At 57.1% G+C, this 27102-nt stretch overlaps 3 protein-coding genes across 3 annotated transcripts in view; all 3 read right to left on the bottom strand.

The window, feature by feature from the left end:
- ACTN4 (actinin alpha 4) overlaps positions 1–22292 on the bottom strand; it is a 39933-nt gene extending 17641 nt beyond the window's left edge. The window contains 10 exon segments of the mRNA XM_059872446.1: positions 35–265; positions 2110–2202; positions 5633–5718; positions 6691–6772; positions 6859–6937; positions 7452–7539; positions 7959–8045; positions 9758–9877; positions 11902–12016; positions 22056–22292. Coding sequence (XP_059728429.1) covers positions 35–265; positions 2110–2202; positions 5633–5718; positions 6691–6772; positions 6859–6937; positions 7452–7539; positions 7959–8045; positions 9758–9877; positions 11902–12016; positions 22056–22196 — 1122 coding nt within the window. The 5' untranslated portion in view covers positions 22197–22292.
- A 231-nt stretch (positions 22293–22523) lies between these two features.
- EIF3K (eukaryotic translation initiation factor 3 subunit K) lies at positions 22524–25067 on the bottom strand. Its single transcript, XM_059872568.1, has 8 exons — positions 24922–25067; positions 24679–24777; positions 24467–24587; positions 24100–24174; positions 23932–23998; positions 23337–23414; positions 22983–23108; positions 22524–22650 (listed from the first exon to the last, which is right to left on the bottom strand). Exons 1-8 carry the CDS (start codon positions 24978–24980, stop codon positions 22619–22621), a joined length of 657 nt encoding a protein of 218 aa, XP_059728551.1. The 5' UTR covers positions 24981–25067; the 3' UTR covers positions 22524–22618.
- Positions 25068–26444: 1377 nt separating this feature from the next.
- Positions 26445–27102, bottom strand: part of RYR1 (ryanodine receptor 1) — a 102151-nt gene continuing 101493 nt past the window's right edge. The window contains 1 exon segment of the mRNA XM_059872542.1: positions 26445–26742. Within this exon segment, the coding sequence (XP_059728525.1) occupies positions 26647–26742 (96 nt within the window). The 3' untranslated portion in view covers positions 26445–26646.

The following is a 27102-nucleotide window of genomic DNA, read 5'->3' as shown; positions in this document are numbered from 1 at the left end:
AGCCCCCCCAGGAGCCCGAAGCCCCCAGACCCACCGAGACCATCCTGCCCTCGGAGGGCATGAAGGCGGGCCGGCCGCTGAGGCGCAGCTTGGTCTGCAGGGTGTTGAAGTTGATCTCGAGCTGACACTTCTCCTGCACCTTGGGGGGTTTGTGCACCCGCCGGTACTCGCGGAAATCCTCCAGCTTCTGCTGCATGGCCGGGATCGTCTTCTGGGGGTCGCGGGCCTCCAGCCAGGGGATGGTGCGCTGGATCCACGCCAGCAGCTGGGGGACACGGGTGTGGGGTGTGGGATGGGGTTTGGGGTGGGGTTTGGGGTGTGGGATGGGGTTTGGGGGGCTGGATCCACGCCAGCAGCTGGGGGACACGGATGGGGGTGTGGGATGGGGTGTGGGATGGGGTTTGGGGTGTGGGGTGGGGTTTGGGATGGGGTGTGGGGTGGGGTGTGGGATGGGGTTTGGGGTGTGGGATGGGGTGTGGGATGGGGTTTGGGGGGCTGGATCCACGCCAGCAGCTGGGGGACACGGGTGTGGGGTGTGGGATGGGGTTTGGGATGGGGTGTGGGATGGGGTTTGGGGTGTGGGATGGGGTGTGGGGTGGGGTGTGGGGTGTGAGATGGGGTGTGGGATGGGGTGTGGGGTGGGGTGTGGGGTGTGGGATGGGGTTTGGGGGTTGGGGTGGGGTGTGGGATGGGGTTTGGGGTGTGGGATGGGGTTTGGGGTGTGGGATGGGGTTTGGGGTGGGTTTGGGATGGGGTATGGGATGGGGTTTGGGGTGTGGGATGGGGTTTGGGGTGGGTTTGGGGTTTGGGATGGAGTTTGGGGTGTGGGATGGGGTTTGGGATGGGGTTTGGGGGTTAGGATGGGGTGTGGGATGGGGTGTGGGGTGTGGGATGGGGTTTGGGGTGGGGTTTGGGGTGGGGTTTGGGGGCTGGGATGGGGTTTGGGGGGCCGGATCCACGCCAGCAGCTGGGGGACAAAGATGTGGGGTTTGGGGTGGGGTTTGGGGTGGGGTTTGGGGTGTGGGATGGGGTTTGGGGTGGGGTTTGGGGTGTGGGATGGGGTGTGGGATGGGGTTTGGGGTGTGGGATGGGGTTTGGGGTGGGGTTTGGGGTGTGGGATGGGGTTTGGGGTGGGGTTTGGGGTGGGGTTTGGGGTGTGGGATGGGGTTTGGGGTTTGGGATGTGGGATGGGGTGTGGGATGGGGTTTGGGGTGAGGTTTGGGATGGGACTGGATCCATGCCAGCAGCTGAGGGACAGGGATTGGGAATGTGGGAGGGGGATTTGGGTTTTTCCCCCCTTTCATCCAAGGCCAGGGACTCGCTGCTCCATGGGGGGATCTGGGGGTGGTTTTGGGGTGGGATTTGGGGTTTTCCTCCCCTTACATCCGAGGCCAAGCACTCGTAGTGATCCATGGGGGGATTTGGGGGTGGTTTTGGGGTGGGATTTGGGGTTTTCCCCCCCTTTCATCCGAGGCCAGGTACCCACAGTGATCCATGGGGGGATTTGGGGGGGATCTGGGGGTGTTTTTGGGGTGGGATTTGGGTTTTTCCCCCTTACATCCGAGGCCAGGCACTCACAGTGATCCATGGGGGGATCTGGGGGGGATTTGGGGGTGTTTTTGGGGTGGGATTTGGGGTTTTCCCCCCTTACATCCAAGGCCAGGCACTCACAGTGATCCATGGGGGGATTTGGGGGGGATCTGGGGGTGGTTTTGGGGTGGGATTTGGGGTTTCCCCCCCTTACATCTGAGGCCAGGCACTCACAGTGATCCATGGGGGGATTTGGGGGGGATCTGGGGGTGGTTTTGGGGTGGGATTTGGGGTTTTCCCCCCCTTTCATCCGAGGCCAGGCACTCACAGTGATCCATGGGGGGATTTGGGGGGGATCTGGGGGTGTTTTTGGGGTGGGATTTGGGGTTTTCCCCCCCTTACATCCGAGGCCAAGCACTCACAGTGATCCATGGGGGGATCTGGGGGTGGTTTTGGGGTGGAATTTGGGGTTTTCCCCCCCTTTCATCCGAGGCCAGGCACTCACAGTGATCCATGGGGGGATTTGGGGGGGATCTGGGGGTGTTTTAGGGGTGGGATTTGGGGTTTTGCCCCCCTTACATCCGAGGCCAGGCGCTCGTAGTCCTCCATGAGCTGCTCGTTCTCCTGGTTCACAGCCAGAACTTTGCAGATCCGATTGGCCGCCGTCTCCGCCTGCGGGAACGGGAATTTGGGATTGGGAATTTGGGATTGGGAATTTGGGAATATGGGAATGGGAATTTGGGATTGGGAATTTGGGATTGGGAATTTGGGAATTTGGGATTGGGAATTTGGGATTGGGAATTTGGGAATTTGGGATTGGGAATTTGGGATTGGGAATGGGAATTTGGGAATATGGGATTGAGAATTTGGGATTGGGAATGGGAATTTGGGATTGGGAATTTGGGAATATGGGATTGGGAATTTGGGAATGGGAATGGGAATTTGGGAATGGGAATGGGAATTTGGGAATTTGGGAATATGGGAATATGGGAATTTGGGAATATGGGATTGAGAATTTGGGATTGGGAATTTGGGATTGGGAATGGGAATATGAGAATATGGAAATGGGAATGTGGAAATATGAGATTGGGAATATGGGAATATGGGATTGAGAATTTGGGAATATAGGAATGGGAATATGGGAATAGGGGAATATGAGAATATGGGATTGGGAATGGGAATATGAGAATATGGAAATGGGAATGTGGAAATATGAGATTGGGAATGGGAATATGGGATTGAGAATTTGGGAATATGGGAATGGGAATATGGGAATGGGAATTTGGGATTGGGAATATGGGAACGGGAATATGGGAATATGGGATTGAGAATTTGGGATTGGGAATGGGAATATGAGAATATGGAAATGGGAATGTGGAAATATGAGATTGGGAATATAGGAATGGGAATATGGGAATGGAAAATGGGGTCAGGGACACCCCAGCCCCGGGGAAAGGGGCAGAGGGGAGAGGAAGAAAAAAGGAGGAAAGTAGAGCAGAAAGGAGAAGGGAAGTGTGAGAAAAAAGAAGGAAAAAAGGGAAAGTGAAAGGAAAAAAGAAGGAGGGAAAAGTATAAATAGGAGAAAAAAGAGAGGGAAAGAAATGGGAAAATTGGGAGAAAAGAGGTGGAAAACAAAAAAAGTTTGAAGGAAAGAAAGGGGAGAAAAAAGGGGGAAAAAGAGGGGGAAAATTGAGAGAAAAGAGGGAAAAAGGGAGAGGAAAAGGGGAGAGGAAAAGAAAATAAAAGAAAGGGGAAAGAAAAAGGAAGGCCCCAGCCCTCTGATCCCAATCCCGATCCCGGCCTGCACGGACTGTCCTGCCCCAGCAGGAGGAGGAGGAGGAGGAGGAGGAGGAGGAAGGGCTGGAGGTACCTGGGTGGGAAGCAGAGGAGGAATCCAGGAGGAGGAGCGGGAGGACGGACGCCAGCGGGAAGAGGAAGAGGAACTGGGAAGGGCCGGGAGGAGGAAAATCCAACGGCCGGGGGGGAAGGAAATAAAGGAAATAAATGAAGGAAATAAACGAAGGAAATCTGTAAATTAAATAAAGGGAAAGGGGGGGAAGGGAAGGGAAAGGAAAGGAATGGAGGAAGCAGGAAAAGGAAGGGGGAAAGGAAGGGAATAAAGGGGAAAAGGAAAGGGATAAAGGGGAAAGGAAAGGGAATAAAGGGGAAAAGGAAGGGGATAAAGGGGGAAAGGGGAAAAGGAAAGGGATAAAGGGGAAAGGAAAGGGATAAAGGGGAAAGGAAGGGAATAAAGGGGGAAAGGAAAGGGATAAAGGGGAAAGGAAGGGAATAAAGGGGAAAGGAAGGGAATAAAGGGGGAAAGGAAAGGGATAAAGGGGAAAGGAAGGGAATAAAGGAAAGGGGGAAAGGGGGAAAGAAAAGGGATAAAGGGGGAAAGGAAAGGGATAAAGGAGGAAAAGGAAGGGGATAAAGGGGGAAAGGAAGGGAATGAGAAAGGGAATAAAGGAAAGGGGGAAAGGAAAGGGATAAAGGGGAAAAGGAAAGGGATAAAGGGGAAAGGAAGGGAATAAAGGAAAGGGATAAAGGGGGAAAGGGAAGAGATAAAGGGGGAAAGGAAGGGAATGAGAAAGGGAATAAAGGAAAGGGGGAAAGGAAAGGGATAAAGGGGAAAAGGAAAGGGATAAAGGGGAAAGGAAGGGAATAAAGGAAAGGGATAAAGGGGGAAAGGGAAGAGATAAAGGGGGAAAGGAAGGGAATGAGAAAGGGAATAAAGGAAAGGGGGAAAGGAAAGGGATAAAGGGGGAAAGAAGGAAATACAGGGGAAAGGAAGGGAATAAAGGGGGAAAGGAAAGGGATAAAGGGGAAAAGGAAAGGGATAAAGGAAAGGGGGAAAGGAAAGGGGGAAGGGAAAGGGATAAAGGGGGAAAGGAAGGGAATGAGAAAGGGAATAAAGGGATAAAGGGGGAAAGGAAGGGAATAAAGGGGGAAAGGAAAGGGATAAAGGGGAAAAGGAAGGGAATACAGGGGAAGAGGAAGGGAGTAAAGGCAGGGAATGAGGAAGGGAACACAGGAAGAACCCTGAGGAAGCCGGCAGCGTGACCTCAGCGGAGCCAGGCCCCACTTCCCCTGTCCCCAGGCCAAGCAGAGCAGCAGCCAGGCAGATCCCAGACCCCAGGGCAGATCCCAGACCCCAGGCAGATCCCAGACCCCAGGGAAGGGCAGCGGGGCCCTCCGGGGCCGGGCTCACCTTCTGGGCCCCGGAGAAGGCGTGGTAGAAGCAGGACACGTAGGTCATGATGGCCTTCTCGTCGGGCCTCAGCGTGCCCACGATATCTGCCCGGGGAGAGCAGAGCACAGCCACAGCTCCAGCAGCGTTCCCCAGCCCCCAGCGGGTGCAGGAAGCACCTCCCGGGCTCGGGATCCCCCCCTGGGATGGCTCATGGGGGGTCTGTCCTGCCTTGGGCCTGTCCCTCAATCCCCCCACCCCGGGAGCCAGAGGGGCTTCCTGGAACCTTGGCCTGCCCTGCACGTGGATCTCACGTGGATTTCCAGGGAATCCCGTGGATTTCCATTCGTTTCCTATGGATTCCCATGGATTTCCACAGAATCCTGTGGATTTCCCATGGATTCCCATGGATTTCCATGGAATCCTGTGGATTTCCCATGGATTCCCATGGATTTCCCTGGAATCCTGTGGATTCCCATGAATTTCCCATGGATTTCTGTGGATTTCCCATGGATTTCCCATGGAATCCTGTGGATTCCCATGAACTTCCCATGGATTCCCATGAATTTCCCATGGATTTCTGTGGATTTCCCATGGATTTCCATGAATCTCCCATGGATTCCCATGGAATCCTGTGGATTTCCCATGGACTTCCATGGATTTCCCATGGACTCCCATGGGTTTCACGTGGATTTTCCGTGGATTTCCCACAGATTCCCACGGATTTCCCACAACCTGGGGACTCCCGGGCAGATTTAACCCCTCATGAGCCAGCTGGGGGCGGTCCCGGAGCCCCCCCCGAGCGACAGCGGCCGCGGCTGGAAGAGAAGCGAGCGTGAGAGCGGAGAGAGAATTCCAGAGGGGAAAATTCCAGAAGGGCGGATCCGGGAGGAAGATTCCGGAGGCTCCCGGTACCTTCTGGGCCCCGGAGAAGGCGTGGTAGAAGCTGGACACGTAGGTCATGATGGCCTTCTCGTCCGGGCGCGCCGTGTTCACGATGTCTGCGAGGAACCGCAGGGGTTAACTGGGAATGGCTGGGAGCAAACTGGGAACGGGCTGGGAGCAAACTGGGAATGGGCTGGGAGCAAACTGGGAACGGGCTGGGCCCGGGGCCGGAGCCTCTCCCGGCTGGAATTCTGGAATCCTGGGGGATCCACCTGGATGGGCAGGGATTGGGGCTGGACGGGGAAAATCGGGGTGAGGTTGGGGGGTTCCAACGTGGGTCCTGGAATTGAGGGGTCCTGGAATTGTGGGGTCCTGGAATTGTGGGGTCCTGGAGTTGTGGGGTCCTGGAGTTGAGGGGTCCTGGAGTTGAGGGGTCCTGGAATTGAGGGGTCCTGAAAAAATGAAATCCTGCAATCATGGGATCCTAGAAGAAAGGAATGTCAGATCTGTGGGATGCTGGAATTGTGGAGACCTGGAATAATGAAACTCAAGAATTATGGGATCCTAGAAGAAGGGAATGTCAGATTTGTGGGATGCTGGAATTGTGGAGACCTGGAATAATGAAATCCTGCAATTATGGGATCCTAGAAGAAGGGAATGTCAGATTTGTGGGATGCTGGAATTGTGGGGTCCTGAAGTAATGGAATAATGAAATCCTGCAATTATGGGATCCTAGAAGAAGGGAATGTCAGATTTGTGGGATGCTGGAATTGTGGAGACCTGGAATAATGAAATCCTGCAATGATGGGATCCTAGAAGAAGAAAATGTCAGATTTGTGGGATGCTGGAATTGTGGGACTGTACAGCTGCAGAGTCCCGAGATTTCTGCGGTCCTGGAATTACAGGATGACGAAATCAAAGAATTATGGAACCCTGAGCATCCCAAATCCTGGATAAATCCACCTGGACAGCTGGGAACTGGTGCTAAACAGGAGAAACCCAGGTTCAGTCAGGGATCCTGCGAGGAAATCCCCCTCCAGGGCCTGCAAGAGATCCCGGGATGCCGCGGATCCGAATTCCACACTCACCCTCGGCGTCCAGCATCTTGGGAATGTCCAGGTACTTCTCGGCCACCTCGAAGGCGTTGTTGAGGTTGGTGACAGGATCATCCTGCAGGGGAGGAGAGGCTCCGTGGGTGGCAATTCCCAAATTCCCGGGTTTTCCCAGGGGAAAGGCGGCAGGGGTTCGGGGTTCACCTTCCGCAGCTTGTCGTACTCGATCAGCTCCGGGCGGTGCCGGTGGATGAGGGCGTTGAAGGCCAGCCCGTCCTTCCAGCTGGGGGAAAACAGGGATCAGATCCCGGGAATCCACGGGGAAAACCGGGATCAGATCCCAGGAATTCACAGGGAAAATGGGAGTGAGATCCCGGGAATCCATGGGGGAAACCAGGATCAGATCCCAGGAATCCACGGGGAAAATGGGGATCAGATCCCGGGAATCCATGGGGAAAACCGGGATCAGGTCACGGGAATCCACGGGGAAAACCGGGATCAGATCCCAGGAATTCACTGGGAAAATGGGGATCAGGTCACGGGAATCCACGGGGAAAACCGGGATCAGATCCCAGGAATTCACAGGGAAAATGGGAGTGAGATCCCGGGAATCCATGGGGAAAACCGGGATCAGATCCCAGGAATTCACTGGGAAAAAGGGGATCAGATCCCGGGGAATCCATGGGGGAAATGGGAATTCTGATCCTGCCTGAGCCCAGCCCTCCCTGGGGAAGGGGAATGGGAAGAGGAAGGGGAGGAGGAAGGGGAGGAGGAAGGGGAGGAGGAAGAGGAAGGACCTGATGTGGAAGTTCTGGACGTTGACGTTCTTGTACGGAGCCGTTTTCCGCTGGCACCAGAGCAGGAGCCCCTCCTTGGCCGAGGTCTCTGCGGGGGCAGGGGTCAGAGACTGGGGTGGATCCGAGGGGGATCCCGGGGGGCAGATCCCACAACCCCAGGGTAGATCCCACAACCCCAGGGGCAGATCCTGGGGAGGATCCCACAGTCCCAGGAACAAATCCTGGCGGCAGATCCCACAATCCCAGGGGCAGATCCCAGGCTAGATCCCACAGTCCCAGGAGCAGATCCCGGGGTGGATCCTGTGTGGATACCACAATCCCAGGGGCAGATCCTGTGTGGATCCCCCAGTCCTAGGGGCAGATCCCGGGGTGGATCCCAGAATCCCAGGAGCAGATCCCACAGTCCCAGGGGCAGATCCCAGGCTGGATCCTGTGCGGATCCCCCAATCCCAGGGTGGATCCTGTGTGGATCCCGCAATCCCAGGAGCGGATCCCGCGTCCCGTTACCTTCCACGGAGATGTCCTGGATGGCGAAGCGCAGGATGATCGTCCAGATCATGCCCAGCGTCATCTTGGCGTTGCCGTCCACGATCTCTGCGGGGAAAGCCCCGGGGAACGGATTCCAGGCGGGAATTCCCAGGGGCAGTTGTGGGGCTGGGGGACCCTGGAACCCGGGGGGGGGGGCTCCACAACGGAGGAGTCAAAAACTTGTGGAGTCCCAGAATGAAGGGATCCCACATCAGGGAATGCTGCAGGAATGGGATCACGGGATCCGGTGGGATCCTGGATTTATGGAGTCTTAGGACACAAAGTTCTGGAATTACGGGACCCAAAAACGATGGAACCCCAGGGTTAGGGGATGCTGGATTTGTGGGACTGCAGAACTGGAATTACAGATCCCGGAATTCTTTACAGAACCACGGAATCCTGGGATTATGGAATTGCTTGGGGTGGAAAAGCCCTCGGAAACCACGGAGGGAGAGGAATCCCACAGGGGAGGAATTCCGGGCTCCTCATCCCGAGCCCACATTCCCAAGGCTGCCTCCAGCAGCCCCAGCCCTTGTTTTTTGGGAATTCCTGGGCCGGGGGCGGGTGCCGGGCGTCTCCCGGCTCGGGGCCGGTCGGGACTCGCTCGGCTCCGGGCACGCGGAGCCTTCCCCAGCTCGGATCCCAACAAACCGGCCCGGCCGGAGCCGCTGCCAGCCCGGCCCGCCCGGCCCCGGGGGATCCCACAGGAACGGTCCCAGTCCCACAGGGAAATGACCTTGGATCCCACAGGAATGGTCCTGGATATCCCACAGGAATGGTCCCAATCCCGCAGGGAATGGTCCCAGGTATCCCACAGGAATGGTCCCAATCCCACAGGGAACGGTCCCAGATCCCACAGGAATGGTCCCAATCCCACAGGGAACGGTCCCAGATCCCACAGGAATGGTCCCGGATCCCACAGGGAATGGTCCTGGATATCCCCCAGGAATGGTCCCAATCCCACAGGAACGGTCCCGATCCCACAGGGAATGGTCCAAGAGATCCCACAGGAACGGTCCCGATCCCACAGGGAATGGTCCCGGAGATCCCACAGGAATGGTCCCAGTCCCACAGGGAATGGTCCAAGAGATCCCACAGGGAATGGTCCTAGAGATCCCACAGGGACGGTCCCGATCCCACAGGGAATGGTCCTGGATATCCCACAGGAATGGTCCCAGTCCCACAGGGAACGGTCCCAGATCCCACAGGAATGGTCCCGGATCCCACAGGGAATGGTCCCGGAGATCCCACAGGAATGGTCCCAGTCCCACAGGGAATGGTCCAAGAGATCCCACAGGGAATGGTCCTAGAGATCCCACAGGAACGGTCCCGATCCCACAGGGAATGGTCCTAGAGATCCCACAGGAATGGTCCCAGAGATCCCACAGGGAATGACCCTGGATCCCACCGGGAACAGTCCTGGATTTCACAGGAAATTATCCCGATCCCTCAGGGAACAGTCCTGATCCTACAGGGAACAATCCTGATCCCACAGGGATAATTCCATCAAAACCCACGGAACAGCCTGACCTCCATGAGCAGCACCCGCTGCCCTTGAGTTTGGAATCCCAGAATTCCCAGAATTCCCAGGATTCCTGCAATTCTCAGACACCCCATGGGGGGGTGGTGGCACCACCCGGGTTTGGGTCAGGGCTAAAGGGTTTCGGTAAAGATTAAAACCACTCAAAATCCTGAATTTGGCCTAAAAGGGGCGAATCCCAGGCCCTGAGGTGGCAGATCCCAGCGGATCCCAGGGGATCCCTGAGGTGGGGCCTCACCCTCGGCGCCGATGGAGACGAGCTTGACGCCTTTGCTGGCGATGAAGTCCAGGGCCTTGTTGACGTTGTTGATCTTGTGCACCCTCATCTTGCCCCGCTCGGGCTTCGGGAGCCGCTCCCCTGCAACGGGACCGGGGTCAGGACTGAAGGGTTTGGGTCAGGGCTGAAGGGTTTGGGTCAGGGACTGAAGGGTTTGGGTCGGGGCTGAAGGGTTTGGGTCAGGGCTGAAGGGTTTGGGTCAGGGACTGAAGGGTTTGGGTCGGGGCTGAAGGGTTTGGGTCAGGGCTGAAGGGTTTGGGTCAGGGCTGAAGGGTTTGGGTCAGGGCTGAAGGGTTTGGGTCAGGGCTGAAGGGTTTGGGTCAGGGCTGAAGGGTTTGGGTCAGGGCTGAAGGGTTTGGGTCAGGGTTAAAGGGTTTGGGTCAGGGCTGAAGGGTTTGGGTCAGGGCTGAAGGGTTTGGGTCAGGGTTAAAGGGTTTGGGTCAGGACTGAAGGGTTTGGGTCAGGGCTGAAGGGTTTGGGTCGGGACTGAAGGGTTTGGGTCAGAGCTGAAGGGTTTGGGTCAGGACTGAAGGGTTTGGGTTGGGACTGAAGGGTTTGGGTCGGGACTGAAGGGTTTGGGTTGGGACTGAAGGGTTTGGGTCGGGACTGAAGGGTTTGGGTCAGGGCTGAAGGGTTTGGGTCGGGACTGAAGGTTTGGGTCAGGGCTGAAGGGTTTGGGTCAGGGCTGAAGGGTTTGGGTCAGGACTGAAGGGTTTGGGTCAGGACTGAAGGGTTTGGGTCAGGGCTGAAGGGTTTGGGTCAGGGCTGAAGGGTTTGGGTCGGGACTGAAGGGTTTGGGTCAGGGCTGAAGGGTTTGGGTCAGGGCTGAAGGGTTTGGGTCAGGGCTGAAGGGTTTGGGTCGGGACTGAAGGGTTTGGGTCAGGGCTGAAGGGTTTGGGTCAGGGCTGAAGGGTTTGGGTCGGGACTGAAGGGTTTGGATCAGGGCTGAAGGGTTTGGGTCAGGGCTGAAGGGTTTGGGTCGGGACTGAAGGGTTTGGGTCAGGGTTAAAGGGTTTGGGTCAGGGCTGAAGGGTTTGGGTCAGGGCTGAAGGGTTTGGATCAGGGCTGAAGGGTTTGGGTCAGGGTTAAAGGGTTTGGGTCGGGACTGAAGGGTTTGGGTCAGGGTTAAAGGGTTTGGGTCGGGACTGAAGGGTTTGGGTCAGGGTTAAAGGGTTTGGGTCAGGGCTGAAGGGTTTGGGTCGGGACTGAAGGTTTGGGTCGGGACTGAAGGTTTGGGTCGGGACTGAAGGGTTTGGGTTGGGACTGAAGGGTTTGGGTCAGGGTTAAAGGGTTTGGGTCGGGACTGAAGGTTTGGGTCAGGACTGAAGGGTTTGGGTCAGGGCTGAAGGTTTGGGTCAGGGCTGAAGGGTTTGGGTCAGGGTTAAAGGGTTTGGGTCGGGACTGAAGGGTTTGGGTCAGGACTGAAGGGTTTGGGTTGGGACTGAAGGGTTTGGGTCAGGGCTGAAGGGTTTGGGTCAGGGCTGAAGGTTTGGGTCAGGGCTGAAGGGTTTGGGTCAGGGCTGAAGGGTTTGGGTCAGGGCTGAAGGGTTTGGGTCGGGACTGAAGGGTTTGGGTCGGGACTGAAGGTTTGGGTCAGGGCTGAAGGGTTTGGGTCAGGGTTAAAGGGTTTGGGTCGGGACTGAAGGGTTTGGGTCAGGACTGAAGCGTTTGGGTTGGGACTGAAGGGTTTGGGTCAGGGCTGAAGGGTTTGGGTCAGGGTTGAAGGGTTTGGGTCAGGGTTGAAGGGTTTGGGTTGGGACTGAAGGGTTTGGGTCAGGACTGAAGGGTTTGGGTCGGGACTGAAGGGTTTGGGTCAGGACTGAAGGGTTTGGGTCAGGACTGAAGGGTTTGGGTCAGGACTGAAGGGTTTGGGTCAGGGCTGAAGGGTTTGGGTCAGGGTTAAAGGGTTTGGGGCAGGACTGAAGGGTTTGGGTCAGGGTTAAAGGTTCTGGGTCAGGGCTGAAGGTTCTGGGTCAGGGCTGAAGGGTTTGGTCAAATTTGAAGGTGTTTGGGGAAGTTTCAGCACGCCAGCCCAGCTGGAGGGTTTTTGGGCTGAGTTTGGGGGTTTTTGGGCCCACTTTAAGGATTGTGTGCTCAGGCCTGACCTGAGATGACCTCGAGCAGCAGCATCAGCTTGAGCCCGTCGCGGAAATCCTCGTCGATGTTCTCGATCTGCGTGCCGGCCTTGCGCAGGTGGGAGTTGCACCAGGCCGTGAACGTCTGCGGGGCCGGGGGCAGGGTCAGGCTTGGGGGGACCCCCGGGGTCAGCAGGGACCCCCAGGGTTTGTGGGGACCCCAGGGGTCAGCAGGGACCCCAGGGGTCAGCAGGGACCCCAGGGTTTGGGGAGAAAATGGGGAATTGGGGGCCTGGGGATTTCGCATCCCACTGGGAATGATCCCACTGATCCCAGCAGGAATGACCCCACTGATCCCACTGGGAATGACCCTGGGTTACTGACCCCACTGGGAATGACCCCAGGTTGTTAATCCCAGCAGGAATGACCCCACTGATCCCACTGGGAATGACCCTGTGTTACTGATCCCACTGGGAATGATCCCACTGATCCCACTGGGAATGATCCCACTGACCCCACTGGGAATGATCCCACTGATCCCACTGGGAATGACCCCACTGGGAATGACCCCACTAATCCCACTGGGAATGACCCCAGGTTATTGATCCCACTGGGAATAACCCCACTGATCCCAGCAGGAATGACCCTGGGTTACTGATCCCATTGGGAATGATCCCACTGATCCCACTGGGAATGACCCCATTGATCCCACTGGGAATGATCCCACTGGGAATGTCCCCAGGTTATTGATCCCACTGGGAATAACCCCACTGATCCCACTGGGAATGACCCCACTGATCCCACTGGGAATGACCCCGGGTTATTGACCCCACTGGGAATGATCCCAAACCTTTCATCCCCCGGGAACGCCTGATCCCACAACCCCCAGCTCCAGTTATTTGTGGAGCTGGGATGCTCCACCCCAAACTCTGCTCGTGGGGCCACATTTTGGGATCAGGAACCTCCTCCAGACAGATCCCTGCCCGCTCCCACCCTGGGATCCAACCGGGGCTGATCCCCCCGGACGCGGGAACGCCCCAGATCCAGCAGGATTCCCGGGAGGATCCCGGTTTTGGGGCGGCGCTGGGACTGCCCTGGGCTCCCGGGCGGCTCCGGGGCGGTGCCGGGACTTTGGCCGGTGCCAGGCCCGCACATGCCTGTGCCAGGCGCGGCCGGGCGCGGCCCCGCGGGCACCCACACGCACGCACAACGGGCCCTGAGTCACCCGGGCCGAGAGAGATCCCGGAAAAATCCCACAGAAATCCCATCCTGGGATCTCCTTCATGGACACACACAGTGGGCCCTGAGTCATCCGGCCCTGAGAGAGAGATCCCGGAAAAATCCCACAGAAATCCCATCCTGGGATCTCCTTCATGGGCACACACAGGCCCTGAGTCACCCGGGCCCGAGAGAGATCCCGGAAAAATCCCACAGAAATCCCATCCTGGGATCTCCTTCATGGACACACACACAGGCTCTGAGTCATCCGGCCCGAGAGAGATCCCAGAAAAATCCCACAGAAATCCCATCCTGGGATCTCCTTCATGGACACACACAGTGGGCCCTGAATCATCCAGCCCCGAGAGATCCCGGAAAAATCCCACAGAAATCCCATCCTGGGATCTCCTTCATGGACACACACAGTGGGCCCTGAATCATCCAGCCCCGAGAGATCCCAGAGAGATCCTGGAAAAATCCCATCCTGGGATCTCCTTCATGGGCACACACACAGGCCCTGAGTCATCCAGCCCTGAGAGATCCCGGAAAAATCCCACAGAAATCCCATCCTGGGATCTCCTTCATGGACACACACAGTGGGCCCTGAGTCATCCAGCCCTGAGAGAGAGATCCCGGAAAAATCCCACAAAAATCCCATCCTGGGATCTCCTTCCTGGGCATGCAGAACGGGCCCTGAGTCACCCGGGCCGAGAGAGAGATCCCAGAAAAATCCCACAGAAATCCCATCCTGGGATCTCCTTCATGGGCACACACACAGGCCCTGAGTCACCCGGGCCGAGAGAGATCCCGGAAAAATCCCACAGAAATCCCATCCTGGGATCTCCTTCCTGGGCATGCAGAACGGGCCCTGAGTCATCCAGCCCCGAGAGATCCCAGAGAGATCCTGGAAAAATCCCATCCTGGGATCTCCTTCATGGGCACACACACAGGCCCTGAGTCACCCGGCCCTGAGAGATCCCGGAGAGATCCTGGAAAAATCCCATCCTGGGATCTCCTTCAAGGGCACACACAGTGGGCCCTGAGTCATCCAGCCCTGAGAGAGAGATCCTGGAAAAATCCCACAAAAATCCCATCCTGGGATCTCCTTCATGGGCATGCAGAACGGGCCCTGAGTCACCCGGGCCGAGAGAGAGATCCTGGAAAAATTCCAGAAAAATCCCATCCTGGGATCTCCTTCATGGGCACACACAGTGGGCCCTGAGTCACCCGGGCCCGAGAGAGATCCCAGAAAAATCCCACAAAAATCCCATCCTGGGATCTCCTTCATGGGCACACACAGTGGGCCCTGAGTCACCCGGGCCCGAGAGAGATCCCGGAAAAATCCCACAAAAATCCCATCCTGGGATCTCCTTCAAGGGCATGCAGAATGGGCCCTGAGTCACCTGGCCCAAGAGAGATCCCGGAAAAATCCCACAGAAATCCCATCCTGGGATCTCCTTCATGGACACACACACAGTGGGCCCTGAGTCACCCCTGGGGCCCTAGAGATCCTGTAAAAATCCCACAAAAATTCCAGAAAAACTCCCCATTCTGGGATCTCCTTCATGGACACACACACAGGCCCTGAGTCACCCCTGGGCCCTGACAGATCCCAGAAAAATCCCAGAAAAATCCCGTTCTGGGATCTCCTTCATGGACATGCACGATGGGCCCTGAGAGATCCTGGAAAAATCCCAGAAAAATCCCAGAAAAATCCCGTCCTGGGATCTCCTTCACGGACACACACAGTGGGCCCTGAGTCCCTCAGCCCCAAGAGATCCCAGGAAGATCCCATAAAAATCCCATCAAATCCACTCTGGGATCTCTGCCCCGGCCCTGCGGTGCCCAGGGGTCACCGGCGCTCCGGGAAAGGCCCAAAATTCCACCCTGAGTTCTCCTTTCCTTCCAAAATCCGGGGAAATCGGCGCCAAGTCCCGGGAATTTCTGTGCTGAGGGACCCCCCCGGACCCGGGATATTTCCACAGCCCCAAAGCTGAAGGTTTTCCCCCCAAACTTTGGGAATTTGGGAGGATTAAAGGCGGGGATGGATGGGAAGCAGCGGGGTCTGGGGAGGGGCCGGCGGAACCTGGGATAAAATCCGGGATAAATCCCGCCCGGAGCGACCCCCCCGGCGCGTTCCGGCCAGAAATAACCATCCCAAAAATGCCTAAAAAAGGAGATTCCGCACGGGCCTCTGGAATTTCCTTCCCACGGAACCGCTGGAAAAGCGTTTTCCAGGCATTGTGTCAGGGCCGGGACCCCTCCCCTGCCGGGATCCGGCGGGCTCCGAGCCCACCCCCGCCCCAAATCCCGGGATTTCGGGGCTGCCCGAGGGGCTCCAGCCCCCCTTGCTCCTCCATCCCCCTCGGATTTTCCATGAAAAGCTTTGGAAAGCGCTGGCAGGGAGGAAAATCCACCTCGTTCCCGCCTGGAATTTGGGATTCCAGAGCTGGAGGATGAGGTTACCCCAAAGATTTTGGGGTTTCGGGGGTGGGGAAGGGGCTTATCCCAATTTTCATCCTTCTTTTCCTCTGTTTGTCCATGAAAACCACTGGGGAACAGCGGCAGGGAGGAAAACCTGCCTCCTCTTCCTCCTTTCCATGGAAAAACTGGGAATTCCAGGAGGAAAATGCACTTTCCTCCCAGTTTTCCTCCATTTTTCCCTAAATATTGGGAATTTTAGGGCTGGAAAATGCATTTTCCTCCCTTTCTTCCTCCATTTTTCCCCTAAATATTGGGAATTTTAGGGCTGGAAAATGCATTTTCCTCCCCCTTTTCCTCCATTTTTCCCTAAATATTGGGGATTTTAGGGCTGGAAAATGCATTTTCCTCCCTTTCTTCCTCCCTTTTTCCCTAAATATTGGGAATTTTAGGGCTGGAAAATGCATTTTCCTCCCTTTCTTCCTCCATTTTTCCCTAAATATTGGGGATTTTAGGGCTGGAAAATGCATTTTCCTCCCTTTCTTCCTCCATTTTTCCTAAAACCCCAAATTTGGGATGGAAAATCCCTTGGGGGGAAGTTGGGATGTGTCTGTGACTGATCCCAAGGAATATTCCCAACTTTTTAAGGGAAAATCCCGAATTCTGGGATTGTTTCCTGGGGAATTTTTCCCGGGAGCTCCTCAGGGACAGAGATTTATCCCCCCAAAAAGTCCCAAATTGGGATTTTCCTTTGGGAGCCTCCCAGAATTCCTCAGTTTTGGGTCCTTTTTGGGGTTTTCCCACTGTGGGAATGCTGACCCCGGGAATTCCAGCGGGGATTGAGCCCCCCCCGGGTGGGTTTTGGGGTCTTTTCTGGGGATGGAGCCCCCAAAATCCCAAAAAATCCAAAATTGAGGTGGTTAATTGAGGGCAGGAAGGAATTGGCTCCCACAGCCCCAAATTCCCGTTAAAATGTGCCAGAGCTGAAAGAAAATTCCAGAGGGAATAAAAAACTCATCCAGGCGTTCCCCTGGGCTCGTTAGCGGGGTTAATTAACATCATTTGCATAATTAACATAATTAACGAGGCGCCGCTGGTCCGAGGAGGAGAAGGAAAAAGGAGGAAAAATCAGGGAAATGACCCAAAAACGAGGAGGGGCCGGGAAAAGGGGAAAAAGAACAAGGAAGTGATGAAAAAATGAGGAAAAGTTACCCAGAAATCAGGAAAATGAGGGAAAAAGTGTGAAAAGTTACTTGAGCAGGGGAAAAAAAGGACCAAAAATTCAGGGAAACTGAGGAAAAACCGGGGAAATGAGAAGAAAATTGGGAATGTGATGATAACACCAGGAAAAGGGGCCCCAAACCAGGGGGAAATGATCCAGGAGGTGTGAAAAATGATCAAAAACCAGGAAAAGTTTCTCAAAAAAATGGGGAAAAGGGGCAGAAAATTTGGGAAAATGGCAAAAAAACTGGAGCAAAGCCAAAAAAAATCAGGAAGTGATCCAAAAAAAATCAGGAAATGGGACCAAAAATTGGAGAGGAACAATTAGAAGCTGTGGGAATCAACAAAATAATGGTGGGAAATGACTAAAAACCAGGAAAAATGAGCAAAATTTGGGAGAAAATGAGCAAAATTTGGGAGAAAATGAGCAAAATTTGGGAGAAAACGAGCAAAATTTGGTAGAAAACGAGCAAAATTTGAGGGGAAAGATGGCTAAAAATTAGGGAAAATTATTAAAAAATCGGGAAAGATGAGCAGAACAGAGGGAATGTGAGAATTTGGGGTGGTGCTGTGTCCCATCCCTGTCACCCCCGGGCTCTCCCCTTCCCCTGGAATGTTTTTGCTGTTGTTTTTTGGGATGTTTTTGTTGCTTTCGCTGCATCTGCCGCTCCCGGGGGAGGCCGGAGCGCGGAATTCTCCTCATTCCTTGCCCTTATTCGGCTCCGGGCCGGGATTTTTTGGGAATAACGCGGTGAATTCCGGGCAGGATGCTCAGGTCCCGCACGCCGCCCTCCCCTCGGGCCCGCTGGGGTGGGATTTGGGGTTTTTTGGGTGTTTTTTGGGGCGCTGCAGGTCCGCAGGTGGGTCAGGGCGCGCCCGCATTCCAGGCGGGATGAGCGGCTGCGGCCACGCCTGGCCGGGGGTGCGGCAGCGCCGGGGGCGGCTCCCCCGAAACGCCCCAAAAAACGGAATTTTGGGGAGATTTTCCAGGTCAGAACAGCCCGAGGGGGGCTGCCCGTGCCTTATTCTGTGATTTCTTCCCCCAAAAATCGCTCCTGCTGCCGGGATGGGCTGAGATTCCTGGGCCGGGTGGGCGGAGAGGAGCTGGCACGAGCTGGAAACGGCCCAAAAATGGGGAAACCTGAGAAATGTCCCCAAAGCGAGGAGCAGAGGGAGGAATGGGCCCGCTGAGGGGTCAGGGATCCCCCGGGATGGATCCCAAAGAACTGGCAGGAGTTCCCTTCCCAGGGCATCCAGTCGGGAACTGGGAGGGAAAAACACCTGGTTGGCAAAACTCCTGGAGGAAAAACACCTGGTTGGGGCAAAAATTCCTGTGTTTTTATGGAAAGAAAAACACCTGGTTGGGGCAAAATTCCTGTTTTTATGGAAAGAAAAACACCTGGTTGGGGCAAAATTCCTGTTTTTATGGAAAGAAAAACACCTGGTTGGGGCAAAATTCCTGTTTTTATGGAAAGAAAAACACCTGGTTGGGGCAAGAACTCCTGGAGGAAAAACACCTGTTTGGGGCAAGAACTCCTGTGTTTTTATGGAAAGAAAAACACCTGTTTGGGGCAAGAATTCCTGTTTTTATGGAAAGAAAAACACCTGTTTGGGGCAAGAATTCCTGTTTTTATGGAAAGAAAAACACCTGTTTGGGGCAAGAATTCCTGGAGGAAAAAACACCTGGTTGGGGCAAGAATTCCTGGGAGGAAAAACACCTGTTTGGGGCAAAAATTCCTGTGTTTTTATGGAAAGAAAAACACCTGGTTGGGGCAAAAATTCCTGTTTTTATGGAAAGAAAAACACCTGTTTGGGGCAAGAACTCCTGGGAGGAAAAACATCTGTTTGGGGCAAGAATTCCTGGAGGAAAAACACCTGGTTGGGGCAAGAATTCCTGGGAGGAAAACACCTGTTCAGGGCAAAAATTCCTGGGGTTTTATGGTGGGATTGGTGGGGGAGGAAGGGAAGGAAGGGAAGGGAAGGAAGGGAAGGAAGGGAAGGAAGGGAAGGAAGGGAAGGAAGGGAAGGAAGGGAAGGAAAGGGAAGGAAAGGGAGGGAAAGGGAGGGAAGGGAGGGAAGGAAGGGAAGGAAGGGAAGGAAGGGAAGGAAGGGAAGGAAAGGGAAGGAAAGGGAGGGAAAGGGAGGGAAGGGAGGGAAGGGAGGGAAGGAAGGGAAGGAAGGGAAGGAAGGGAAGGAAGGGAAGGAAGGGAAGGAAGGGAAGGAAGGGAAGGAAGGGAAGGAAGGGAAGGAAAGGGAAGGAAAGGGAAGGAAAGGGAAGGAAAGGAAGGAAAGGAAGGAAAGGAAGGAAGGGAAGGGAAGGAAGGGAAGGAAGGACGGACGGACTCAGCGAGGGGCCGGTTCCGTTCCCGCTGCTCTCCCGCTGCTCCGGCCGCATTGTTGGAATTCCAGAGAATTCCGGAGGCGAATCCCTGGGGCCGGACACGGCCCCTTCCCCACGGGCACCATCGCCACCCAAGGGCTTTGGGATACTCGGAATTCCAGCAGCCAAGGTGGAAAAGCAGGAACGGCCTCAGGTGGGGAAGCAGATTCCCAAATTGCCAAGAAAGGGAGGAGGAGTCCGGGGCAATCCCTGCACCCCGCTCATTAACACCGAATTAACCCCTGGCGCATCCTCCGGCATTCCCGGGAATGCAGCCGGGGGAAATCCGCCCCAAATCCCGACAGATCCACGGGAAAAAAATTCACATTCTGGGCAGAGGGAAAGCAAGAGGAGCCGGGTGGGAAACGTGGGATAGGAGTGGGAAGTGCCGGGAATGGCAGGAAGTGCGGGAGGAAGAGGAGGAGGAAGCTCATCCCGCGCTTCCTGTGCCAAAAATAATCCAACTTAGCCCGGCTTTTTCTTAGAAAAACCTGGAAATGGCAGGTAACCACGGCAACGGAGCCCAGCAGCGCCGATCCCGAGTGTCCCCAGGACAGGGGCTCCCCCTAAATGTCCCGAACCGGAGGGAAATTTTGGGGAATCCCCCCAAATTCAGGGAGCTCAGCCCCACATTCAGGGAAGTCACCCCAAAACGGAGGGAATTCGCCCAAAATTCAGGGAATTCAACACGAAACACGCGGAACTCGACCCAAAATCAGTAAATTAACTCGAACCTGAGGGAATTCACAGCAAGACTCAGGGAATTCAACCACGGCACGGGGACTGAACACAAAACTCACGGAACTCAGGGAACGGAGCCCCAAACACGGGAACTCACCCCAAACTGCGGGAATTCACCCCAAACACGGGAACGGAAAACCAAACTGTGGCAATGGAACCCCAAACTGAGGGAACGGAACCCAAAGCCAGGAATGCACCCCAAAGTGCAGGAATTCACCCCAAAGTGCAGGAATGCACCCCAAAGTGCAGGAATGCACCCCAAAGTGCAGGAATGCACCCCAAAGTGCAGGAATGCACCCCAAAGTGCAGGAATTCTCCCCAAAGTGCAGGAATTCTGCCCCGAGCCGGGAGTTCCGCCCGTCTCCAATGATTAACCCGGAACACTCCGGCGCCCGCTCGGAATTCCGGGCCAGCCCCTCCCGGCGGTTCCCACGCCCGAGGGTCTCGGTGTTTTTAGGGGGGGGGGCGATGGAGGGGACCCCCGGGGCTGCCGATGCTCCGGGAAGGCGGCGGATCCCGAGGATCCCAGCGGATCCCGGCGGATCCCCCTTTCCCCAGTGCCCTTTATCCCGCGGCTCTCTCCGGAAGCTTCTCCAGCCGGAATGGCGGGGGGGGACCCTCCGGACCCCCCCCGGAACCTGCGAAAATCCCTCGGGGGTCGCTCCAGCCGGGCTGTCCGCTCCTCACAGCCCCCTCCCCAGCACGGGAGACCCCCGAACTCAGCCCTGGGACAACCCAAAGTTCACCCCTCACCTCTCAGGTGTGGTACTCCCTCCAGACACAGCCCTGGGGGTCCCCAAAGTCTGCCCCTCACCTCTCAGGTGTGGTACCCCTCCCCCAGACACAGCCCTGGGGGTCCCCAAAGTTCACCCCTCACCTCTCAGGTGTGGTACCCCCCCGCCAGACACAGCCCTGGGGGTCCCCAAAGTTCGCCCCTCGCCTCTCAGGTGTGGTACCCCCCCCCAACACAGCCCTGGGGGTCCCCAAAGTTCACCCCTCACCTCTCAGGTGTGCTACCCCACCTCAAACACGGCCCTGGGGGTCCCCAAAGTTCACCCCTCACCTCTCAGGTGTGGTACCCCACCTCAAACACGGCCCTGGGGGTCCCCAAAGTTCACCCCTCACCTCTCAGGTGTGGGACCCCACCCCAAACACGGCCCTGGGGGTCCCCAAAGTTCACCCCTCACCTCTCAGGTGTGGGACCCCCCTCACAAACACAGCTCAGGGGGTCCCCAAAGTTCACCCCTCACGCCTCAGGTGTGGTACCCCACCCCAAACACGGCCCTGGGGGTCCCCAAAGTTCACCCCTCACTCCTCAGGTGTGGTACCCCACCCCAAACACGGCCCTGGGGGTCCCCAAAGTTCACCCCCCACCTCTTAGGTGTGGTACCCCCCCCCCCCCAGACACAGCCCTGGGGGTCCCCAAAGTTCACCCCTCACCTCTCAGGTGTGGTACCCCCCACACAAACACAGCTCTGGGGGTCCCCAAAGTTCACCCCTGACTCCTCAGGTGTGGTACCCCGCCCCAGACACAGCTCTGGGGGTCCCCAACGTGTCCCCCCCACCCAATTACGGGGGTCTCTCCCCCTCTGACCCCGCTCAAGGACCCCCAAAAGTCCTGATTCCCCTCCAGACCCAGCTCGGACCTTTCCGGGGACACCCTGAGCCCCCCCCAGACTCCTCAGGGACCCCTCAGAGACTCCCCCAAAAGGTCCTGACACCCCTCAGATGTCCCAGCTCCGGGCTGGGACCCCTCAGGGAGGCTCCTGTGCCCCTTCAGGCCGCCCCAGGCCCCCCAAACCTCCCTGCCCCGGGCTCTGACCCCTCATGAACCCCCTCAGGGACACCCCCGGCCCCCTCAGGGACCGCTCAAAGGAGCCCCTCAGACTCGGATCCCCTCAGACACCCCAGGATCCCTCATGGATTCCTTCAGACACCCCAGGATCCCTCATGGATTCCCTCAGACACCCCAGGATCCCTCACGGAGCCCTCAGACACTCCAAAATCCCTCACGGATCCCCTGAGGGACCTCTCAGACACCCCAGGATCCCTCATGGATCCCCCAGCTCCCCCTGCCCCGCGCTCTGGGACCCCTCAGAGACCCCTCAAACCCTCCAGACCCCTCAGGAAACCCTTCAGGCTCCGAAATCCCCTCAGGGACCCCTCACGATCCCCCCTCATTGACCCCCCCAGCCCCCCCCACCTTGCGCTGCTGTTTCTCCCAGGCGGGGTCCAGGAGTAGATCCCGATCCCAATCGTCCTCCTGGGCCATGTAGTCGCCATTAGGGCCGGGCCCGTTCCCGCCGTACGGGTGGGGCTGCCCCGCGCTGTGGTAATCCACCATTATCGCCGCCCTGATGTCGCGACAGGCGGAGGACGCGCCAGCGACACGGACCCAACTCGGCCCCCCCCGTGCCCCGAGTGCGCACGCGCCGCCGCCCAGGCCGCGCCCACCGCGCCGCGCGCGCACGGGCCGGGCGGAGCCACGCCCCCCGCCCTCAGGCGCCTCCTGGGTCCCGCCCATCGCCCTCACGGAGCCGAGACCACGCCCACAATACGATAAACCCCGCCCACCGCTCCCCACCCTCAGGCGTAACGCCCACTCAAAGCCACGCCCCCTCCCCTCAGACGCCCCCCTCCATTTTGACGCCCCCCAAGAACGAGCCCAGTCCCGCGTTAGAGCCTCTTTACTGGTTAAACTGGGCAGGGTCGGGGTTGGGGGGCTGGAATTGGGGGGTCGGGGTTGAGGGTTCGCTTCTGGGGGGCTCAGAGAGAAGATGCCATGATGCTGGACACACCTGGGAGAAAAACAGGTGAGATGGGGGGGGGGGGGGGCGGGACAGCCCTGTACTGCCAATCTCCCTCAGATATCCCCGGGCCTCTCCTGTATCCCTCTCCAGACCCCCAAAACCCATCCAAAACTCCTCAGGACACCGCCAGGACTCTCCTGTATTGCCCCAAACCCTCTCCAAATCCCCCAAACCTCCTCCAGGACCCTAAATCTCCATGGGATCTCCCTGTATCCTCCCAACACCCGCCAAAACCCCCTGAGGACCTCCCCAACTCCCCCAAAACTTCCCTAAACTCCCACCAGGATGCCCCAAACCCCCCTCCAGGACCCCCAACCCACTGTCGAAGTCGATCTTCTCCACGATGTTCTTGGGTTTGATGTTCTCCTCCTGGTTGGAGATCAGGATCCGCCCCGGCTCTGGCTCCGTCCACCCGTATTTGCTCATCCACACCCTCAGCTGTGATTCTGGGGGGGACAACGGGGTCTGGGGGGGCGCGGACACCCCCTAGAGACCCCCAAACCCCCCCCCATGATCCCCCAAATCCTTCCAGACTCTCTTGCACCTCCCCAGGACCCCCCCAAATCCCACCACAGGACCCCCAAAACCCCCTCAGGACCCTCCCAAGCTCCCTCCAGAACCCAACTTCCACCTGGGACCCCCCAAACCCCACCTGGGACCCCCAGCCCCCTCACCTGAGAGGTCCCCCAGCATCTCGGCGAGCAGCCAGCGGTCGATGTGCTGGTACGTGATCCCCACCACGTGGCAAATGACTGTGGGGACCCCCACAGTGTCAGCAAGCCCCCCACAAACACCCCCAGACCCCCAAACAACCCCCTGGGACCTCCCTGGAATGCCACAAATCCTCTCCAGGATGCTCCAATTCTCCTCCCAGTACCCCTCTGTAGCCCAAATCCCCCTGAACCACCCCCAGGTTCCTCTAGGACCCCCTAAAGGTAACCCAGGACCCCCAAAACCTCCCCAGGAACCCCCAAAACCCCCTCAGGGACCCTCAAATTCCCCCTGAACCACCCCCAGGTTCCTCCAGGAGCCCCTAAAGATAACCCAGGATCCCCAAAACCTCCCAAGACCCCTTAAAGATTGCCTCCAAACCCCCACTGGACCCCCAATACCTCCCCAAAGCCCCTCAAGATTCCCTCCAAACCCCTCCAGGACCCCAAAAACCTCCCCAAAGCCCCTCAGGATGCCCTCCAAACCACTCCAGGACCCCCCAAAACCCCCTCAAGATTCCCTCCAAGCCCCCCCAAAACTCCCCCAGATCCCCCTCACATTTCCTGACGGAGTCCTCGAAGCCGGTGATGCTCTCCAGCAGCTCCATGTTCTCATCCAGCGCTTGCTGTTGGAATTCCGGGGGTCACCCCCACATTTAGGGCTCCCCCTGTGTCTCCAGGACACCCCCCACAAGGTTTTGGGGACCCCAAATTCTGGGGGGCTCACCCAGAAGGACTGGAAGTGGCAGGTCTCCAGCAGCTCCCCCAGGTACAGGATCTGCCGGATGGGCCGCTCCTCTTGCTGCGTTTTGGGGAGGTCAAGGGAAAATCTGGGATAAAAAGGGGGACTGCAGGTGCCCCCTGGGGCTGAAGCCAAAAATCTCCCTCCCCCAGGTCCCAAAATCCGGGTTTGAGGGGGATTTTGAGGGGAGAAACACCAGATTTGACATCCCCAAGGTGGAACTGGGAGGCGTCAGCAGGAAAAAGGGGGGTCCCTGGGGAGGTTTGGGGGGTCCTTATGGAATTCGGGGTTCCCCATGGAATTGAGGGCTTCCCTGGGGGGTTTCCCCTGGATTGGGGGTGTCCCAGGATACATGGGCCTGGTCGATCATGCACTTGCAGAGGGTGAAGTCGGTGTGGGGCAGGTTGGTGAGGGCCTTGAGCAGGATCTGCGCCGTCACCCCCGTCTGGAAGAAGGCTGGGTTGAACTGGTACCTGCACAGGTGAGCCCAGGTGAGGCCTGAGGGGGCTTAGGGACCCCCAAACCCCCTCTGAGCCCCCCTAAAATTCCTCCCTGAGCCCTCACAGCTTCAGCACGGCCAGGTTGGCCTCCAGGTCGTAGGCGTTCTCCTTGGCCTGCGTCTCCACGTAGCGCTCCAGCGTGGCCAGGTTCTCGGGGTTGTACCTGTGCAGGTGACAGGGGGCTGTGACACACCTGGGGCATACCTGGGACCCCCCCATGACACACCTGGGATGCCCCTGTAATACAACTGGGGTCCCCTCAGGGCCCCCCAATCCCCTCCCAGTCCTTCCCAGTCTCTCCCAGTACCGGTCGATGCCCCGCAGCAGTTTCCCCACGTTCGCCCGCATCTGCTCGAACAGCGCCATGTTCGCGGCTTTTCCGGAAAGGACGTCACACCTACTTCCGCTTTCTCCACGCTCCCTGGCCACGCCCACAGAGAGGTGACGTGCGTGGCTCTTGGCCACACCCTCCGCGTTAACCACACCCCCTACCAGTGCCGGTCGCGTCCCGAACTGGGCGAACTGGGGCGGGAATGGAGAGACAGTCCTGGGAGGGACTGGGACAAACTGGGATTATAGCAGATCGTACTGGGCTTGTACAGGAAGGACAGTGAGACCGCACTGGGATTGTACTGGAACCGTACTGGATCCTACTGGGATTGTAGTTGGGTCAGCGTCAGGCTGAACTGGGCCGAACTGGGGAGGCAGTGGAGGGGTCAGTAACGAACCAGGGAATCCTGGGCGGTTTTGAGGAGTCACAGGGATTTTTGGGGGCTCCCAGGGAGCTCCTGGAGGGTCACGTTATCCGCCCTTTTCCCCCTCACGTTTCCCACCCTTTTCCCCTCACATTTTTCGCCCTTTTCCCCTCACGTTTTTCGCCCTTTTCCCCCTCACGTTTTTCGCCCTTTTCCCCCTCACGTTTTTCGCCCTTTTCCCCTCATGTTTTCCATCCTTTTCTCCTCACGTTTTCCACCCTTTTCCCCTCACGTTTTCCACCCTTTTCCCCTCACATTTTTTGCCCTTTTCCCGTCACGTTTTTCGCACTTTCCCCCCTCACGTTTCCCACCCTTTTCCCCTCGTATTATCCACCGTTTTCCCCTCGTATTATCCACCCTTTTCCCCTCACATTTTTCGCACTTTTCCCCTCACGTTTCCCACCCTTTCCTCCTCACGTTTTTCAGCCTTTTCCCCCTCACGTTTTTCAGCCTTTTCCCCCTCACGTTTTTCAGCCTTTTCCCCCTCACGTTTTTCGCCCTTTTCCCCCTCACGTTTTTCGCCCTTTTCCTCCTCACGTTATCCATCCTTTCCCCCTCACGTTATCCATACTTTCCCCCTCACGTTTCCCACCCTTTCCCCCTCATGTTATCCATCCTTTTCCCCTCAGGTTTTTCACCCTTTTTCCCCTCACCACTTCCCTGTCTTTTCCCTCACTTTTCTCACTTTTCCCTCTCTTTTCCCTCACGGTTTCCACCCTTTTCCCCTCACATTTCTCTCTTTTCCCCTCATAATTCCCGCCCTTTACCCCTCACATTTCACACTCTTTTCCCCTCACGTTTTCTGCCCTTTTCCCCCTCACATTTCTCTCTTTTCCCCTCATAATTCCCGCCCTTTTCCCCTCACATTTCACACTCTTTTCCCCTCACATTTCCCTCCCTTTTCCCCCTCACATTTCTCTCTCTCTTCCCCTCACGTTTTCCCTCCTTTTCCCCCCTCACACTTTCCCTCCTTTTCCCCCCTCATAATTCCCGCCCTTTTCCCCTCAGCTCACCGGGGTTTAGGGTGTCCCCAGTTGGTTTTGGGGGTCCCAGGGGGTCAGTAACGAGCCGGGGGGCAGCGACACTTGGCAGCGTTTATTTGGGGAGGGGGGAAGGCACTTGAAGAGGGTCTGGGGTCTTTGTGGGGCATTTTGGGGGGTCAGTGACGAGCCAGTGACACTCAGCAGCGTTTATTGGGGAGGGGGGTCAAAGGCACTTGAAGGGGATTTTAGGGAAGGGGAATTTGGGGAAGGGGATTTTGGGGAGGGGGATTTTCATCATCCCAGCTGATCCTCGTACTGCTTGCGGAAGCAGTCCCCAGCTGGGAAGAAATCCCAGCAGCGCTCCTGGTACATCTTCCACACGTAAGATTCCTGGGGCAGGAATTTGGGGAGGGGGTGTCAGGGCATGGGGGACCCCCCCCACAGCACCTTCACCCACCCTGGGAATTCCAGAGACCCCCCCAAATCCCTTGGAGAACCCCCCAATCCAATAGGGACCCCCCAAATCCCACAGGCCCCCCCCCCCCCAAATCCCATAGAGATCCCCCCCAAATCCCCTAGACCCCCCCAAATCCCACAGGGACCCCCCCCAAATCCCATAGAGACCCCCCCAAATCCCATAGAGACCCCTAGATCCCACAGGGACCCCCCCAAATCCCCTAGAGACCCCTCCTATAGAGCCCCCTCATGGGACTCCCCCTCCCTGTGAGCCCCCTCCCCTAGACCCCCTCC

Source organism: Haemorhous mexicanus, chromosome 36, assembly GCF_027477595.1.
Source record: "Haemorhous mexicanus isolate bHaeMex1 chromosome 36, bHaeMex1.pri, whole genome shotgun sequence".
In the NCBI taxonomy this organism is placed as follows: Eukaryota; Metazoa; Chordata; class Aves; order Passeriformes; family Fringillidae; genus Haemorhous; species Haemorhous mexicanus.
Note: the sequence above shows the minus strand (reverse complement) of the source record. Positions and strands in the feature narration are given on the sequence as shown.